At 46.1% G+C, this 19629-nt stretch overlaps 1 protein-coding gene across 1 annotated transcript; it reads left to right on the forward strand.

Annotated features, from left to right (window-relative positions):
• Window positions 1-444: 444 nt before the first annotated feature.
• Window positions 445-11701, forward strand: LOC103079119 (apolipoprotein L2; the record flags this gene model as incomplete). The annotated part of the gene is given in 4 exon segments (XM_007472038.1): window positions 445-867; window positions 869-1262; window positions 10021-10216; window positions 11544-11701. Coding segments are annotated over 4 exon segments (1171 nt in total), but the record flags the coding sequence as incomplete, so codon positions are not given.
• Between the last annotated feature and the right edge of the window lie 7928 nt (window positions 11702-19629).

Here is a 19629-nt window from a genome sequence, read left to right on the forward strand (position 1 = left end):
AGTTCCCACTCTGCCTACTCTTTGGAAGTGATTGTGTTGACCTGCCTCTGAGGCGTCTTTATCTAATACCATTTTTTTGTTTTTGGCCGAGCCACGTAGCTTGTGGGATCCTGCTTCCCCAGCCGGGGATCGAACCTGTGCCCCCTGCAGTGGGAGCGCAGACTCCTAATCACTGGGCTGCCAGGGAATTCCCTCAAATACCTATGTTAAGTTAAATGTATCCTAAGATGACTTTTGCTTGTTTATTCCATGATTGAATAAGTATATGGAGCATCTACAAGATACAAAAATATGTGTTTAATGTTTAAAGAGAAAAATTTACATTTGTGAAATTTTCTATTTGATTTATAACAAAGTCTCTGTGATTTACAGGATAGATCTTGTTGAGCCTATTTTATGGACAAGTAAACTGTCTTTCTAATCTCTTGACCTTCATTGTTACAGGGAAGACTCAGAGGCACTGCATCAATATCTGAGTGAGCTGAAAACAGACTTGGCCGTGGAGTACCAAGTCATGCTCCAAAAAGACCAGCTGGACAGGAAGAGGTTTTTGAACAGGTTTACTCGGGTAAAGTGGGAGCTAGAGGAGCTCATAGGAAAGCTCCACGCACTCGCAGACAAGGTTGACAAGATCCACAGGGACTGCACCATCTCCAACATTGTGGCCAACTCCACTGGCGCTGTGTCTGGTGTCCTGACCATACTTGGCCTGGCTTTGGCACCCATGACAGCGGGGGCGAGTCTGGCACTCTCGGCCACTCGGTAAGGGCTGGGAGCAGCGGCTGCTGTAACCAGTGTGTCCACCAGCATCGTGGAACTCGTCAGTACGTTGTCAGCAAAAACCGAAGTCAGTCGCCTGATGTCAACTGGCGCTCCTGGAGGCACTTAAGATCAGCCCCCAAGCTGTTAGCACAACAAAGAAATTCACAGAAGCTGTGCAACGCATTGAAATGAATATCCGTGCCATGGAGACGGTCAAAAGCAACCCTGGCTTAGCAGCCGATGCAAACGTCTTCGTCAGCAGTGGAATAATCTCAGTCCAAAGCAGCCAGCAGGAAGAGGTTACTGTCAAAGGCACGGCTCTGGCAATGACCAAAGGAGCCCGGACTGTGGGTGCGGGCACTGCAGGTGTCTCCCTTCTGATGGAAGTGGCCTTCCTGGTGAAAGAGGCAAGGCACTTGCATGAGGGGGCAAACGCAGAGTCGGCAAGGCACTTGCATGAGGGGGCAAACGCAGAGTCGGCTGAAAGGCTGAGGCAGCAGGCCCGGAGCTGGAGAAGTTGGAGGTGCTCACCCGCATCCATGGGCGTCTGCAGTAGGTCTGGACTCCCGCCGCGCCCCGAGCTGTGCAGGGACCAGGGACACTTGCGGGGGCCAAGGCAGGGAGGCACATTGTTAGAGGGAAAAGGAGGGCGAGATAACATAGATGTAGCTAGGTGTTAGGAATTTGGCATTTCTGTAGCTGAGCACAGCAGGGGAGGGATCAATGCAGGTGGCAGGTGGGGGAGAGAGAAGGAAGGAGCGTGGAGCCTGGACGAAGGTAGGAGAGGGGCCTAGAGAGTGCAGGGAGGAGAGAAGCCACTTATTTTGGACTAAAGAAGACACTGGGGGCAGAATAAAGGGAGAGGGAGCGGGAACTAGCAACAAGAGGCCAGGAATATGAAAGGGTTGAACATGGGAAAAAGCCAAAGAGTTAGGATTGTTGGGATCCAGGAGAAGCAGCAGGGGCTCCTCTCTCACCCCTCCCCAGGGTTTGATGTCTCTCTGGTGGTGGTCTCTAGCCCTACTTTTCCAGTATCAACTCACCTTTGATTCCAGCAGGTTTATCTTAATTAGACAGTGATTTCTTTTTGTTTGTTTGTTTGTTTTGCGGTATACGCGGGGCCTCTCACTGCTGTGGCCTCTCCCATTGCGGAGCACAGGCTCCGGACGTGCAGGCTCATTAGTTGTGGCTCACAGGCCCAGCCGCTCCGCGGCATGTGGGACCCTCCCGGACCAGGGCACGAACCCGTGTCCCCTGCATCGGCAGGCGGACTCTCAACCACTGCGCCACCAGGGAAGCCCTGTTTGTTTTTTTAATGAAGCATAGTTGATTTACACTGTTGAGTGGGTTTCCAGTGCACAGCAAAGTGTTTCGGTTATACATGTAGCTCCCTGTGCTTATAGTAAATCCCTGTTGTTTATCTATTTTTTGTATGCTAGTGTGCACCTGCTAATCCCATACTCCTAAGTTATCCCTCCCCCACCTTTCCCCTTTTATAACCATAAGTTTGTTTTCTGTGTCTGTGAGTCTGTTTCTGTTTCGTAAATAAGTTCACTTGTACTAGTTTTTAGATTCCACATATAAGTGATATCATATATTTGCCTCTGTCTTTCTCTTTCTGACTTACTTCACTTAGTATGATAATTTCTAGGTCCATCCAAGCTGCCCCAAATGGCATTATTTTATTCTTTTTATGGCTGGGTAATATTCCAGTGTGTGTGTGTGTGTGTGTGTGTGTGTGTGTGTGTGTGTGTGTGTGTGTGTAGGTGAAGGTTTTGAAGAAACCCGCACAAAACTAATCACAAAAATAATACTTAAAATGAATACAATATATGTCATCATTATTCTCACATGGACTCCAACCATGACCAATGACATGAAAAATCACCGTTGTCATTCAGCGACAAGAACACCAATGACCAACACCCGAGAAACCCACCCACTAATAAAAATCCTCAAAAATACATTCATTGACCTCCCTACCCCATCAAATATTTCACCATGATGAAATTTGGGTTCCTTACGAGGCGTCTGCCTAATCCTACAAATCCTAACAGGCCTATTTCTAGCAATACACTACACACCAGACACAACAGCTGCCTTCTCATCAGTAACACACATCTGCCGAGACATCGACTATGGCTGTCATTCGATACATACACGCAAACGGAGCTTCCATATTTTTTATCTGCCTTTATGCCCACGTAGGACGTGGCCTATACTATGGGTCCTATACCTTTCAGGAAACATGACATATTGGAATTATCCTATTACTTATAGTCATAGCCACTGCGTTCATAGGCTATGTCCTACCTTGAGGACAAATATCATATTCTGAGGCGCAACTTTCATCACAAACCTACTCTCAGCAATCCCATATATCGGCACTACCCTCGTCAAATGAATTTGAGGTGGCTTTTCTGTAGATAAAGCAACACTAACACGATTCTTCCCCTTCCACTTCATTCTCCCTTTCATCATCACAGCACTAGCTGCCGTCCACCTATTTTATTCCTTCACGAAACCGGGTCCAATAACCCCATAGGAATTCCATCTGATATAGACAGAATCCCATTCCACCCTTACTATACGATCAAGGATATCCTAGGCACCTTACTATTAATCTTGGCCTCACTAATATTAGCTCTATTCTCACCCGGCCTGCTTGGAGACCCTGACAACTACACCCCAGCAAACCCACTCAGCACACCACCACATATCAAGCCAGAATGGTATCTTCCACGCGCATATGCAATTTTACGATCAATCCCCAACAAGCTAGGAGGAGTCTTGGCCCTCCTGCTCTCAATCATAATCCTGGCATTTATTCCAATTCTCCATATACATCCAAACAATGAAGCGTGATATTCCAACCCTTCAGTCCATTCTTATTTTGAGTACTAGTAGCAAACTTACTAGCGCTAACATGGCTCGGAGGACAACCCGTGGAACACCCGTATATGATTACCGGACAACTTGCATCCATTTTATACTTTCTTTTAATCCTAGTGTTAATACCAGTAACTAGTCTCGTTGAAAACAAGTTCCTAAAATGAAGAGTTTTTGTAGTATAACACAATACCCCGGTCTTGTAAACTGGAAAAGGAGAACAACATATCTGCCTGAGACACTTGGAAAAAGCACTAAACTTCACCGCCAGCACCCAAAGCTGAAATGCTATATAAACTATTCCCTGAAAAAAAAATATTAAAGACATTCATAAAACTACAGTGCTATGTCAGTACTAAAAATAATTCATTCTACTACATACATGCTATGCGTATCGTGCATATCTGTTACCGCCACATAACCGCTATAATGTCTCTTTCCCATGTGTATATGCACGTACATTGTATGTATAATCGTGCATTGCATTATTTACCACATGCCTAATAAGCATGTACATTATATCATTAATATTACATAGTACACATACATTATTGGTCGTACATAGCACATTAAGTTAAATTGGTCCAAGCCAACATGTTTGGAATCCTGTCCATTAGATCACGAGCTTAATCGCCAGGCCGCGTGAAACCATCAACCCGCTCAGCAGGTGTCCCTGTTCTCGATCCAGGCCCAGGGCTTGTGAGGGTTTCTACTGATGAACTTTATCAGACATCTGGTTCTTACTTCAGGGCCATCTCTCCTAAAATCGCCCACTCTTGCCCATTAAATAAGACATCTCAATGGGTTAATGACTAATCAGCCCATGCTCACACATGACTGTGATTTCATACATTTGGTATTTTTTATTTTTGTGGGGGAAAGTGCTTAGACTCAGCTATGACTTTAAAAGGTCTCAACACAGTCAAGCAAATTGTAGGTGGACTTGGATGTATTTGTTATTTGACAAGAGCCACCTGCGTTGTACAATCAGTTAATGGTTACAGGACATAGCACTTTACTATTCCCCCCACGGCTTAGAACAGTTATATATCCCAATGAATCAACCTCAACCCCCTTCCTATCATACAAATGAGCTACTTAGATATTCACCACCCATATAGACAGACATCCCCCTAGATTCGCCAACCATTTTATCAAAAATCTAATACTAAATCTGACATAAGCCACGTAATACAACCACACAAACATCACCTATGTGCCACAAGTTAATGCTGCTCGAACATCTCGTAAAGCAAGACACTGAAAATGTCTACATGGGCCCACTAGCCCCATGAACATAAAGGTTTGGTCCCAGCCTTTCTATTAGTTTTTTTTTTTTTTTGCGGTACGCGGGCCCCTCACTGCTGTGGTCTCTCCCGTTGCGGAGCACAGGCTCCGGATGCGCAGGCTCAGCGGCCATGGCTCACGGGCCCAGCCGCTCCGCGGCATGTGGGATCTTCCCGGACCGGGGCAGGAACCCGCGTCCGCCACATTGACAGGCAGACTCTCAACCACTGCGCCACCAGGGAAGCCCTCTATTAGTTTTTAATAGAATTACACATGCAGGTATCCTCACCCCAGTGAGAATGCTCCCTAAATCACTATGGAGTTTAAGAAAAAAAAAAAAAGTCATGAAGAACCTAGGGGTAAGACAGGAATAAAGACACAGACCTACTAGAGAATGGACTTGAGGATATGGGGAGGGGGAAGGGTAAGCTATGACAAAGTGAGTGAGAGGCATGGACATATATACACTACCAAAAGTAAGATAGATAGCTAGTGGGAAGCAGCCACATAGCACAGGGAGATCAGCTCGGTGCTTTGTGACCGCCTGGAGGGGTGGAATAGGGAGGGTGGGAGGGAGGGAGACGAAAGAGGGAAGAAATATGGGAACATATGTATATGTATAACTGATTCACTTTGTTATAAAGCAGAAACTAACACACCATTGTAAAGCAATTATACTCCAATAAAGATGTAAAAATAAATTAAAAAAAAAAAAAAAAGGAGCAGGTGTCAAGCACACCAGACCAGCAGCTCACAACGCCTTGCTTAGCCACGCCCCCACGGGAGACAGCCGTGATAAAAACTGAGCCATAAACGAAAGTGTGACTAAGCCATGCTAATCAGGGTTGGTAAATTTCATGCCAGCCACCGCGGTCATATGATTGACCCGAATTTATAGAACTACAGCGTAAAGCGTGTTAAAGAACCATACAAGATAAAGTTAAACCTTAATTAAGCTGTAAAAAGCCATAATTAAAACAAAAGTAAACTACGAAAGTGACTTTATTAATATATTCTGATCACATGATAGCTAAGACCCAAACTGGGATTAGATAACCCGCTATGCTTAGCCCTAAACCCAAATAGTCATAAGAACTAGACTATTCGCCAGAGTACTACTGGCAACAGCTGAAAACTCAAAGGACTTGGCGGTGCTTCACACCCCTCTAGAGGAGCCTGTTGTATAATCCATGAACCCCGACAAACCTCACCAACCCTTGCTACTCCAGTCTATATACCCCATCTTCAGCAAACCCTAAAAAGGAGCAAAAGTAAGCATAATTATAACATAAAAAGGTTAGGTTAAGGTATAACCTATGGGGTGGGAAGAGATGGGCTACATTTTCTACACCAAGAACACCCTTTATCCACACGAAAGTTTTTGTGAAACCTAAAAACTAAAGGAGGATTTAGTAGTAAATTAAGAGTAGAGCGCTTAATTGAATAAGGCCATGAAGCACGAACACACTGCCCGTCACCCTCTTCAAGTGCCATGACAAAGCCACAGTCCATCAACACATGCTAAACAATTATATGAGAGGAGATAAGTCGTAACAACGTAAGCATACTGGAAAGTGTGCTTGGATAAAACAAGACATAGCTTAAATAAAGCACCTAGTTTACACCTAGATTTCATGATCTATGTATGTCTTGAACTAAACCTAGCCCACACCTTTCCCACCATACTGACTCAAGCTAGTCAAATAACACATTCACCAGACATCTAAAGTATAGGAGATAGAAATTTAAACATTGATGGCGCTATAGAGAAAGTACCGTAAGGGAATGATAAAAGAAATATTAAAAGTAATAAAAAGCAGGGTTCCCCAGTGGCACAGTGGTTGAGAGTCTGCCTGCCGATGCAGGGAACACGGGTTCGTGCCCCAGTCCGGGAAGATCCCACATGCCGCGGAGCGGCTGGGCCCGTGAGCCATGGCCGCTGAGCCTGCACATCCGGAGCCTGTGCTCCGCAACGGGAGAGGCCACAACAGTGAGAAGCCCGCGTACCGCAAAAAAAAAAGTAATAAAAAGCAAAGCTTACCCCTTGTACCTTTTGCATAATGACTTAACTAGTAACAGCTTAACAAAGAGAACTTAAGCTAAACTACCCTAAACCAGATGAGCTACTTATGAACTGTTACTAGAACAAACTCATCTATGTGGCAAAATAGTGAGAAGATTTATAAGTAGAGGTGACAAGCCTAATGAGCCTGGTGATAGCTGGTTGTCCAGGAAAAGAATTTCAGTTCAACATTAAATAATACTAAAAACCATAATAAGCTTCAAAGTATATTTAAATGTTAGTCTAAAAAGGTACAGTTTTTTAGAAATGGATACAACCTTAACTAGAGAGTAAAAACAAACTATACCATAGTTGGCCTAAAAGCAGCCATCAATGAAGAAAGCGTGCAAGCTCAACAACAAAACACATTTCAATTCCAATACTAAGTAAATCAACTCCTAGCCCTATTACTGGACTAATCTATAAGATTACAGAAGCCATACTGTTAACATGAGTGACAAGAAATATTTCTCCTTGCTCAAGCTTACATCAGCAACTAATAACATACTGGTAATTAACAATAAATAAATACAATCCAACACTAAATCATTTATTAAAAACACTGTTAACCCAACACAGGGGTTCACTCAAGGAAAGATTTAAAAAAGTAAAAGGAACTCGGCAAACACAAACCCCACGTGTTTACCAAAGAACATCACCTCTAGCAACACCAGTATTAGAGGCACCACCTGCCCAGTGACAATCGTTAAAGGGCCGCGGTATCCTGACTGTGCAAAGGTAGCATAATCATTTGTTCTCTAAATAAGGACTTGTATGAATGGCCACACGAGGGTTTTACTGTCTCTTACTTTTAATCAGTGAAACTGACCTCCTCGTGAAGAGGTGGGGAAAACAAAATAAGACGAGAAGACCCTACAGAGCTTCAATGAATCAACCCAAAAACCATAATCTTAAACCACCAAGGAATAACAAAATTTCACATGGGTTGACAGTTTCATTGGGGTGACCTTGGAGCACAAAAACCCTCTGAGTGATTAAAGCCTAGACCTACTAGCTAAAGCATAATATCACTCACTGATCCAAAAAATTGATCAACGGAACAGGTTACCCTAGGGATAACAGTGCAATCCTATTCTAGAGTTCATATCAACAACAGGGTTTACGACCTCGATGTTGGATCAGGACATCCTAATGGTGTAACCGCTGTTAAGGGTTCATTTGTTCAAAGATTAAAGTCCTACGTGATCTGAGTTCAGAACGGAGCAATCCAGGTCGGTTTCTATCTATTATGCATTTCTCCCAGTATGAAAAGATAAGAGAAATAAGGCCCACTTTAAATAAGCGCCGTCAAAACAATTAATGATCTAATCTCAACCTTATAAGCAAGCACAAACTAACCACCCAAGACCAGGGTTTTGTTGAGGTGGCAGAGCCCGGTAATTCTGTAAAACTTAAAACTTTATATCCAGAGGTTCAAACCCTCTCCCTAACAAAATGTTTATAATTAACATTTTAATGCTCATCATTCCTATCCTCCTAGCCGTAGCATTCCTGACACTAGTAGAACGTAAAGTCCTAGGCTATATACAACTCCGAAAAGGACCAAACATTGTAGGCCTTCATGGTCTACTCCAACCCTTTGCCGATGCAATCAAACTATTCAATAAGGAACCCCTACGACCAGCTACATCTTCCACCTCCATATTTATCATCGTACCCATCTTAGCCCTAACCCTAGCCCTCACAATATGAATCCCTCTACCCATACCATGACCCCTCATCAACATAAACCTGGGAGTATTATTCATACTAGCGATAGCAAGTCTAGCCATATACTCCATTCTATGATCTGGCTGGGCCTCCAACTCAAAATATGCATTAATTGGAGCCCTACGAGCAGCACCCCAAACAATCTCATATGAAGTAACACACTAGCAATCATCCTCTTATCAGTGCTCTTAATAAATGGGTCCTTCACCCCATCAACCCCAACTGCAACACAGGAACACCTATGGGGCTTCCCTGGTGGCGCAGTGTTTGGGAGTCCGCCTGCCGATGCAGGGGATGCGGGTTTGTGCCCCGGTCCAGGAAGATCCCACATGCCGTGGAGCGGCTGGGCCCATGAGCCATGGCCGTGAGCCTGCGCGTCTGGAGCCTGTGCTCTGCAACGGGAGAGGCCACAGCAGTGAGAGGCCCGCGTACCGCAAAAAAAAAAAAAAAACAACTATGACTAGTCTTCCCTTCATGATCACTAGCCATAATATGATTTATTTCTACCCTAGCAGAAACCAACCGAGCCCCTTTTGATTTAACAGAAGGAGAATCTGAACTCATATCCAGCTTCAATGTAGAGTACGTAGCAGGCCCCTTCACCATATTCTTCCTGGCAGAATAGGCCAACATCATTATAACAAATATATTCACAACAATTCTATTCCTAAGAACATTCCACAACACCTACACACCAGAACTATACACAATTAACTTCATTATTAAAACACTACTACTAACAACATCCTTCCCATGGATTTGAGCATCCTCTCCTTGATTTCGATATGACCAACTAATACACTTACTCTGAAAAAACTTCCTTCTTCTGCGAAGAAACGTCTATTTAGATCTTCAGGCAGTCACCTCTAGATAATGATGCTGCTGATGGTGGTGTTGGTGACAACACAGTGGATGAATCGTTTGACAAGTTACCATTTGCTCTTTGGGACCAGGGTGCACTAAGAGACCAGTGAAGTTCCCATAAAATTCCAAATGTCGTGTTGGAACAGAGGTTGATTTGAAAAAACACAAAAAATAACAGAAAAGAAGGAAAGAAAAATGAAACCAGATGGCATTAACAAGTCAAGAAACTTTGCAGTGTGTCAAGGAGATGAACCAGCCTGGGGCCAATTGACACGGCCTCTCTGACCCTCAATTTCTTCCTCATTTAGGGGTGGGGCTGGGCAAGATATTTCAGGTCCATCTGGCTCTCCCCAGGTTGTGTTCTACAGACTTTGGTTCAATAAATATGCACGGACTCGCTGAAGCTTCTTTGTGTTGATTGACAGCTCAGCTGGGCTCCAGATGCCCGACTTCCCTTCCCCGGGAGCCTGACTTCCAGGAGCTCAGGGAGCAAGTCCTCCATCGCTCCTCCTGCTGCCCACTGGGCTCCCATCCAGTCATCTCCCTCAGACCCTGATGCCCTGCAGGCCCCACTGGGACACCTAGGGGAGCCCGTGCACATCTGGCTTGGACTGAGCATAGGTATGTTCCTCCTCCGGCACCTTGGACCCAGGATGGACATGTGGCACCCAAGGCTGATTACGATCAGAGGGCTTGTTTGCAGGTGTGAGAGAGGGTCAGCCATAAACAGAGGGGCAGAGAGAGATAGCCAGACAGCAAACAAACTCACCCAAGCTTCCTTCACATTTCAGCAATGGTCTTCCAGAATGGAAGCTTCCAGAATGGTCTTCCTGTGTTTACCCTTGTGGCACTGCCCCTGCCCCCCACCCCATCTATTCCCCACATGGGGCTAGAATGACCCTTAAGAATATCGATCTCGGGCTTCCCTGGTGGCACAGTGGTTAAGAACCTGCCTGCCAACGCAGGTGACACAGGTTTGAGCCCTGGTCCGGGAAGATCCCGCGTGCCGTGGAGCAACTAAGCCCATGGGCCACAACTACTGAAGCCCGCACACTTAGAGCATGTGCTCCGCAACAAGAGAGGCCACCGCAATGAGAGGCCCTCACACGGCAACCAAGGGTGACCCCTGCTCGCCGCAACTAGAGAAAGCCTGTGCGCAACAATGAAGACCCGATGCAGCCAAAAATAAAAATAAATTAAATAAATTAACTTAAAAAAAAAAAGAATATCGATCTCAGCAGCACCTGCTTCCAACTCTTCCACAGTTGCCCATGACTCTTAGCACAGAAGCCCAAAGCCTCCCTGCAGCCCAAAGTAGCCTGCTGGAGCCTGGGGTCCCCCGAAGGCACAGCTGGAGGCCAGGCTCACTTGATCCCCAGGAGCAGGACTGAGAGGCTGGGGGAAGTTAAACAGGGAAGGAGGGAAGTCCATACGAGGCCGTGTTCTAACTTGGTCATCCATATGGGGGATTGCACCTGCCAGGACCTTCCCAGGAGCCTTCAAGGAATGGCCTCAGGTTCAGCCTCTCCAGGGAGGAAAGAAGGAGCTGATGTTTGCTTTCATCCCCACGGGCCTGCTCTCCGGGGCATTGACGCTCTGTGCTTCCATGTGTGGAGCATGTCAGCCCCAGACAGGCTCCCATGTTGGGCGCCCAGGGCAGGAAGCAAGTGACCTGGGACACGGAAATGATCCCAGGACATCTCCTAAGTCACTCCACACGTGCTGCTGTGCCTTCTCTGACCTTTTGTACAAACCACCCTCGCAAGACTTCTCTCAGTGCCTCTAACTCCCTCTCAGCCTGTGTTTCCCTGAGGCCTTCAATGGGCCCTTCCATTCCTTCCTGAAGACGTCAGCAATTGTGGCCATCCACCTGCCTGACCCCAGAATCATGAGTTCATTCCTTCGTCAATTCTTCCTCAGTTCTTGGAGAATTCCCATTCCTGCACAGACTCGGTCTGGGCAGTGATTCAGGTACTGAGTGATGGAGCCATTCAGTATCCACCACCTTGTCCCCCCAGACCCTTAGATCTGGACCCCATTGTGCTCAATGTGCCTTTATGCAATTCCACTGTGACCCCTATGTCAGGTGTTGGTTCCAAGCAATAGAAACTTAGACTGGCTAAATGAGCACAAAAGAGGGTCCTTTGGGAGGGAACCAGGGCAGGTCAGAGAATGAAAAGAAGCACCCAATCTGCACAGTTTAGGAAGGACAGGAGGGAGGGCAGGTCCCCTTCCAGGAGCTTATGGTCTGTCCCCTGAGGCCCCTGCCAGTGGCCAAACTCCTGGGATCCCAGTGTCAAATTTCCAGGAGACAGGTGGGTCTTGGGTCGGGGGACTGTATTCTTGGACCAGTAAGGCAGGCTGAAGGGTCACGACCCCTGGGGGGAAAGTGTCAGGTCAGGAGGAACCAGATTTAGTGCTTCCTGGATACACACGTGCAGTCTTCTCAGACAAACAAAAATGACTCTCCTTACCCTGTTCTGGATCCAGTCAACCCATATACAACAGTAAATGAACTCCCCACTTCCCCTGTTGTAGACAAATGCAAATAATCTCCACCTACTGCATCTTGCAGGTGTCACGAGGCCAGTGATTCTCTTGCTCTGTTGGGCTCCTTTCTCAATATTTTGCATATATATTATAAATACGTAGGCAGCAAGGAGGTGCAGTAGAGACCATGGCCACCATGAGCATGGCTCCATTGATACAAGTCTTTAACTGGCGATCCCACTCAGTGTTCCTCTTACCTGTGGGAAATTTCATTCCTGTGAACCCTGAAGCCTTTGATGGTCCTGCTTCAGTAAGGCTGTGAAATTCTCTCTTACCCTTTGTTATCTGCTATGGTCATCCAAGAAGGATTCCTACAAGAGGTCCATGAGTAGAAGAGATCCCTTGAGTTCTAATGTTCTTCCTGCCCTCCTGTGCAGCAACAGTATGAATTTCTCTTGATAATCGAGGTCCATTACCACAACCAACCCATAACCTCGTTGTTATCCACAAGTCAAGGAGCATGAGGAATAATACATGGCCACTCGATGAAACCGATTTTTTGTCTGCCTACAGGGAGGTATTCCCCTCTTAAATACTAAAACCTCTAGTCCAGAAGGTCCCAGAGACATGGGTATTGAAAACAAAAACTTTGAAATTGGCCTATTATGTGTAATCATGAGATCTATCACCTTCTTAACGTCTTAATTCCTAGATCCATAAAATATGGTTTGGGAGCAAATGCACTAAATACTGGCTGTGGATTCAGAGCATAACACATTTCACGAGACAACAACTCAACCTCTCAAGGTATTTTCTCCCAGTTGACATGATGCTGAGTCCCCCTCAGGACAGTTCAGTGATATCTCAGGCCATCACTTCTGGGGGTGAAATTCATTAGGCGTCAAGTCAACCTTGATGAGGGACAGTCCATATTGTGTGGTTAGACGTAGCCTCCCTACCAGCAGCCACTTTCTTACAGAGCCCATTTGGAAAGCATTAGGCTGCCTGGGGAAGGACTGTCTTATATTCTTTGGGGTTCACAGAACTGTTTCTACTTTTGGGCCTCTCTCCGCACAGCTTGCAGGATCTTAGCTCCCCGTCCAGGGGTCGAACCTGCGCCCTCGGCAGTAAAAGAACAGAGTCTAACTACTGGACCACCAGGGAATTCCCTCACAGAACTTCTTGAATATGTAAATTTAGCTCTTTCACCGAACTTGAAAAGTTTTCAGCCATTATTTCTTCAAATATTTTTGTCCCACTCCATTTGCCCTTCTCTTCTCCTGAGATCCCAATTCTTCAATTACCCATTTTACCTTTAGACTTTTTGATATTTTCCTACAGGACCACGAGGCTTTACTTTTTTAAACGTTTTTCTCTTGTTTCCTTAGATTGGATATGTTCTTTAAAAGATCTGTGTCTAAGGTCACTGTTCCTCTGCCATCTCCATTCTGCTATTAAGTGCAAACATTTCATTTTAAAATTTCAGATACTGTATATTTCAGTTCTAAAATTTTCTTTGCTTCTTTTTCTTTTCTTTTTTTTTTGGTATTTTCTGTCCCTCTGCTGAGATTTCTATCTTTTCCTACACATGTCTTTTTTCCTTATCTCATCAAGCATAGTTATAATAAATGCCTTTAAATTTTTGTTTATTAATTCCCACATCTGGATCATTTAGGGTTGACCTCTGTTGATTGTCTTTCTTTTTTGAGAATGGGATACATTTTCCTTGTGCTATGTCAAGTCATTTTTTAAAATATCCTGGACATTATGAATGTTATGTTGAAGAGACTATGGATTCTTTTGCAATATATTCCTTCAAAAACGATTTTTTTTCCCTTTGGCAGGCAATTCACTGGGTTACACTTAAATTGCAAATCTGTCTTACCTGTGATGAGAGGCAACTACGATCTCATTTCAGACTTCTTTTAGTCTGCTTAATGCACACATGGTTCAGGTCAGGACCAGTCAGACACTGGGGTAGAGATTATGCACAGAATTTGGAGTTTCCCTTCTTTGGCTCTCTCCTTTAACACTTTCTCCTGTCTCTCCAAGAGTCATGGTTGCCCTGGGCTCTGTCCTCTGGTTTTTTCAGGCCAGAAAGATGGCAGGTTTTCTATCAGAGTTTCCGTCACTTCTATGTGTGCCAGACTGCAGCTGCCTTCAAGAGAAAGCTGCAAAATAATGGCAAACTCATTCTCTGCCCATCATTTAATCCATGTTTTGACTCCCCTCGAAATCTTCCTGCTTCTGTTCCTTTTCCTGAACCCTGAGGTAGTTGTTTTGTACTTTGTCTAGAGTGTGTGGTTGTTATCTGCAGGAGAGTCTGTTTGTTAGGAACTTAACTGAAATTATTTCTGAGCCTTAGTTCTTTTGCTGACTTGCTGTGTGATCTTGAACCAGCCACGTCCCTGCCTTTGCCTCTGTTTCCCTACCTACATAATAAAATAATAATTCTGAATTACATGATAAAAAAGTAAATGAATTGCAAATTGCAGAGTGCTCTTCTGATAGAATCATACCCATCCCTCCTTCTGTCCCTCTACAGGCTATCAAGGGTCCAGGATGCCCCATGACATTTATCCTAGGGAAGAGGCCCTTATGGGGATGGTGAACCTGGACCTCTGTATTCCAGCCCTACTCCCATCCCCTTCCCCTGGGAGGTAAATCAGAATGGTTAAGATCACTGATTTTGGAATCAGGCCCGGGTTCCTGTTTTTATTTATATCTCTGAGATCTCTGGTAAGTTGTTTCCCTCTCTGAGCCTTGATTTCTTGATTTATAAAATCACATCCTCCTGGAGTGGATGTGAAAATTAAGTTTGTAACTGCTTGTAAAGACCTCAGCAGGACTTCCCTGGTGGTCCAGCGGTTAAGACGTCATGCTTCCAATTCAGGGGCACGGGTTCAGTCATTGGTCAGGGAACTAAGGTCCTAGGTCCTGCACGGAGTGGCCAAAAAAAAAAAAAAAAAGACCTCAGCATCACAAGCCTTCAACAGTGATTTGCTGCTCTCCACAACCACCAGGCAGGAAACAGGATTTGCTTTCCTCCCTCAGTCCCTTCTGAGTTGAATACTCGCCGCTCCCTCAGCTTCCTCTCTTTCCTGAGAAAGGATGTGTAGTCAAGCAGAGATAAGCTGCTGCAGAAAAATCCAGGTTTCCTGTAAACAGGCTCCCACAGCCTCTGTGTCCATCCAAGCATCGCTCTCCGCCAACCCCTGCTTTTTACTTTCTACTTTAATTTAAAACGCAATTCACCTCTGCCCACTTGAGCCTAGGTTTTGCACAGGACACTGGGGACATAGATGCACTTGGGAAAGCCTCAGTCTAGTCAGCAGAGTCCAGTAGAAGGAGACAGACCAGGAAAGAGGACATGCGGCTAGGTTTAAGCACCCTCGGGCACCATTGAAGCACCAAGCTGGTGACAGTCAACCCTGTCGGGGAGGACTCTGGAAGGTTTCTTTAAGGAGATTTTGCCTGCTTTGGGCCTTGGAGGAGGACCTAGATCTTTCCAGATAATGGCAGTGTTCCTTGTAGAGAGAATAGCAAGAGCAAATACCTGGATGCACTCAGGTAGGTAAATGGCATTCCACACAACTATCAGTACAGCTGTTTCTGATCTGACACCCCATGTGTGTTCCTGCACCACAACTAATAGGGCTTATGAGACAGATGAGCTGGGAAAGACCCCTCCAAACCTATGAAATTTCGTAACTAGCACATTAACCAGAACAGTAACGATCCTGATAAAAATTCCTCCCTGGTTAAACCTCCACCAACTCGCGTATCTGGTGTCACAGCCCGTCAATTCTTTGCAGACTTCAGTCCTCGGGTTCCTTCCGGATGTAAGTACTGGTGAGTTTTGTTTTTCGTAGAGACTATTTTTGCCAAAATAAAAATCGGATCCTGGGTGTAGCCTTCTGAATTAACCGATCCAGCGGAAAATGACTTCACAGCTTCCCAATCTGCACTCACAGCTTCACCGAGATTTCAAGTCGTGGAAACCTCAGAGGTTCTGGAGCTGCTCCACCAGCCACAACTTGCACAGAACGGGGCAGCCGGGAGCCATTCAGGTCTGCAGAGGTGACAGGAGGAGAAGGTAGTCCTGTGTGTCCTGCGGATCGTCACCTTTTGCCAAGTGTTTCTGTTTGATTGTGAGAAAACTGGCCCCAGATTGGCTTCAAAACTTAAATGTGCTGGGAAACCTGCTTAATACCGACATCATTCTACTAGAGGTATTTGAGAGGAAAAAAACAAAACAAAACCCAGACAGCAAAAGTCACATACTGAAAAAAAAAAAAAAAAAAAGTCACATACTGTATAACTGAGCACCTCCCGGGCTGTGTGCTGGGGATGCAGTGGGTTTGGGGTTGGAGAAGGGGGGGCAGGTGACAAGCCCAGAGCGGAGAAGTAACTAAGGCCACACAGCCATGAAGTGCCAGGGCCTGTGCAACTGCAGCAGGTCTGAACCTGCTGGACCTAGTCTGAACAGTGGGTCTGGACCCAGGCTGTCCTCTGAGTTGGCCAGCTGAGGGGTGGGCTGACGTTGAGGGTGGTGCCCAGGGACTCACTTCTGTGTGATCTAAGTTTTCCTTTCGGGTGTATCTTGGATGCTGGAGAGAGGGTGTGGTTATAACTCAGTAACCTGCAGCCTCAGACCGGGGACTGGGATTTACAGAGGTGATAACAGCTAGGCCTCATTGGTCAGTGATCCTGTGGGTGCGAGGACAAGGGGGAGGAGGAACATGGCCTTCCTCTCGCCTCATCCTCAAAATGACCTTTAGAAAACAGGATTATTGTCCCCATTTGACAAACGGAGAAATCGAGGCACAGGAAGTTTAGGTAACTGGTCCAAGGTAGCAGAGCCTGGATTCAAACCTCGTCTGACTACTCTTTCCGCGTCCCTGTGCCTCTGAAGGGTAAAGGGGGCGGGGGTGATGACTGACAGATATCCGGGCTCTGCACGGGTTCCCGGACCACTTGGGGCATGGCCAGCTGACCCCAGAAGGCAGTAGCCATGGGACATGTGCTTTCCCCCAAGCACCAGTATTCCCTAGTAAGGATGGATCCTAATTTACCTACCTATGCCTGAATGTGTGTGTAACTCAGTTTCCTCAATTTTTAAAAATGTAGGGACAATGCTGGACTGACAATTAGCTTTTGGGGGATCGTGGGCCTCTTGGGAAACTGCCCTGCCCAGAGCATTGGGTTTGCCTTCCCTGGCCTCCAGGGAGGGCCAGATCCCCACTGACAAGAAAACATCTGCTCTCCCTGATACAAGGAAGGTGTGAGTCATCCGTGGCAAACAGAGAGCAAAAAAGGTTCCTTTCCTAGCCACTCAGGTCAACACATCCATTTATCTACATTAGTGCATTGGGGCGAACTAGAAACACACAGCAGCTTCTCATCAAGGCCAACACACCTGACAGGCCTGCATCTCTCCCCGAAGATTGCAAAGGATGTGTGAGCAACTTGCTTCCGGCGAGGTATCAATTCTCATGAGGAATATGGAGAATTTGTTTGCTGTTTGGAAATGCTTTTGACCAGTGGGTGTCTCTTCTTTTGCACCCTCTGTTATTACCTGCCAATCCAACATTAAGGGGGAAGATCTTATATTGGGGGACTTCACTTTGGGAAATCAAGGAAGGCTTCCATGAAGAAGTGGCATTTGAGCTCACATTTGAGGAAAGTGGTGGTAAGAGATTTCAAGGCATAGCCCCTGGACCTGCTAAGGTCAAAAGAAGACCTGAGGTCCAGAATCCGGAAGGTGGCCAGCGTGGGTCAGAAAGGAAACTGATGGGGCTACTGTGTTGGCCACTCCAGCTTCCCTGTGCCAGGACTCATGCTGAATCCTCTGCAAGGGCTGCAGTAGGAGATAGGGGACACTGTGAGCACTGGACATTGCCAGCAGCCTATGAAGGGACGGGAGGTGGCACTGTTGGCACAGACATCGCTGCAGTTGGAACTACATGTCTGCAGCCCCAGGGGACCTCGGAGGACAAAGCCAGCAGAGCAGCTGCTTTTGACGTCAAGCAGTTACAAAAGAGGCAGAGCAGGCAGGAGCCCAGGGCTGGTACCGGGAAGGAGCCACGGGGGGCAGGATGGTGGCACACCAGACGCACTGCCTGGGGGCTCCCCAAACCCTTAGAAGAATCCGATAGGTCCTGGGATCCAGCAGCAGGAGGGGTGGAGCTAGAGAAATACTGCTTTGTGACTCTGTTTTGCCCACAAACTGGAGTACCAGGGAAACAGATTACGTACAGCTTTAGCATCCATGCGAGCGTGTGGGACTCTCACCTCCTAGCAGGGCTGGCTTGTTTGCTGTCAGATCAGAATGGGCCAGGTTCCGTTTGGGCTGGGTCCGGATGAGAAAGGCACCCAGAGCTCTCTGGCTTCGGTCCTGCCCGTTGACCTGGGGTTGCCCCCAGGTGGGGCCCATCTCTATATTCCCCCCTTCCCCCCGGCTCCTGCCTCCTCTCACTGTCCAGCCGTCCCTCTGGGCAGGGCAGTGCTTCTCAAAAGCATCGTGGTTGTTAGTAGGGCTGTTGGCTGCATTTTTGTGATTTCCCCCCTTGCCTTCCAGACACAAGGTAGGATTAGACTTCCTGTCCTCCTTATGGTGGGGCAGGAATGTGTAACCAGTTCTGACCAATGAGTTTTGAAGGCAAATGATGTGTCATTTCTAAGCCATAGCATTTAATGCTGATTAAAAGACACTTTTCCTCTACCATGACAACGAGTAATGTTCCAGCAAATGGCTGCTCCCTTATCCTGGGTCCAGGAGGGAAGATTATAGGAGCGGAATTGCACCTGACCCACAGTGGACATGTGGTATGAGCAAGAAGTGATGAAGTGAGAGAGTGGCATTGACATATATACACTATCAAATGTAACATAGATGGCTAGTGGGAAGCAGCCGCATAGCACAGGGAGATCAGCTCGGTGCTTTGTGACCACCTAGAGGGGTGGGATAGGGAGGGTGGGAGGGAGACGCAAGAGGGAGGGGATATGGGGATATATGTATACGTACAGCTGATTCACTTTGTTATACAGCAGAAACTAACACAACATTGTAAAGCAATTATACTCCAATGAAGATGTTAAAAGAAAAAAAGAAGAAGAAATAAATGTTGTTGCTGTAAACCACTGAAATTTGAGGGTTGTTAACTGCAGCATAACCTTAACTATCCTGGCTGATACAAGCAAGACCCCTAGCAATCATAGCACTATTTGTAAAACACTGTAAAAGATGCCTATCTTTTATTTTTTACATAAAGTAGAATTATTAGCAGTAATAATGAGTATCATTTATTGAGTGCTTACTATGTGTCAGGCGTTATACTAGGTTCTTTGGCAAATGTTTCCTCTTTAATTCCCACCATGGATTCAGTATTGCCGCCTCATTTAGTATAATTAGTCTTATCATAGAGATCAAGGGATGGAGGCTCAGGGAGAATAAAGGTCAAGACCATAGCTAGTAAGAATTGAGATTCAGATACAGGGTCCTCTGACCCCCAAATCCTCACTCTTTCCACCGCTCAGCTGCT

The sequence above is a fragment of the Lipotes vexillifer genome, unplaced genomic scaffold (genome assembly GCF_000442215.2).
Source record: "Lipotes vexillifer unplaced genomic scaffold, Lipotes_vexillifer_v1.1 scaffold728, whole genome shotgun sequence".
Lineage (NCBI taxonomy): Eukaryota > Metazoa > Chordata > Mammalia > Artiodactyla > Lipotidae > Lipotes > Lipotes vexillifer.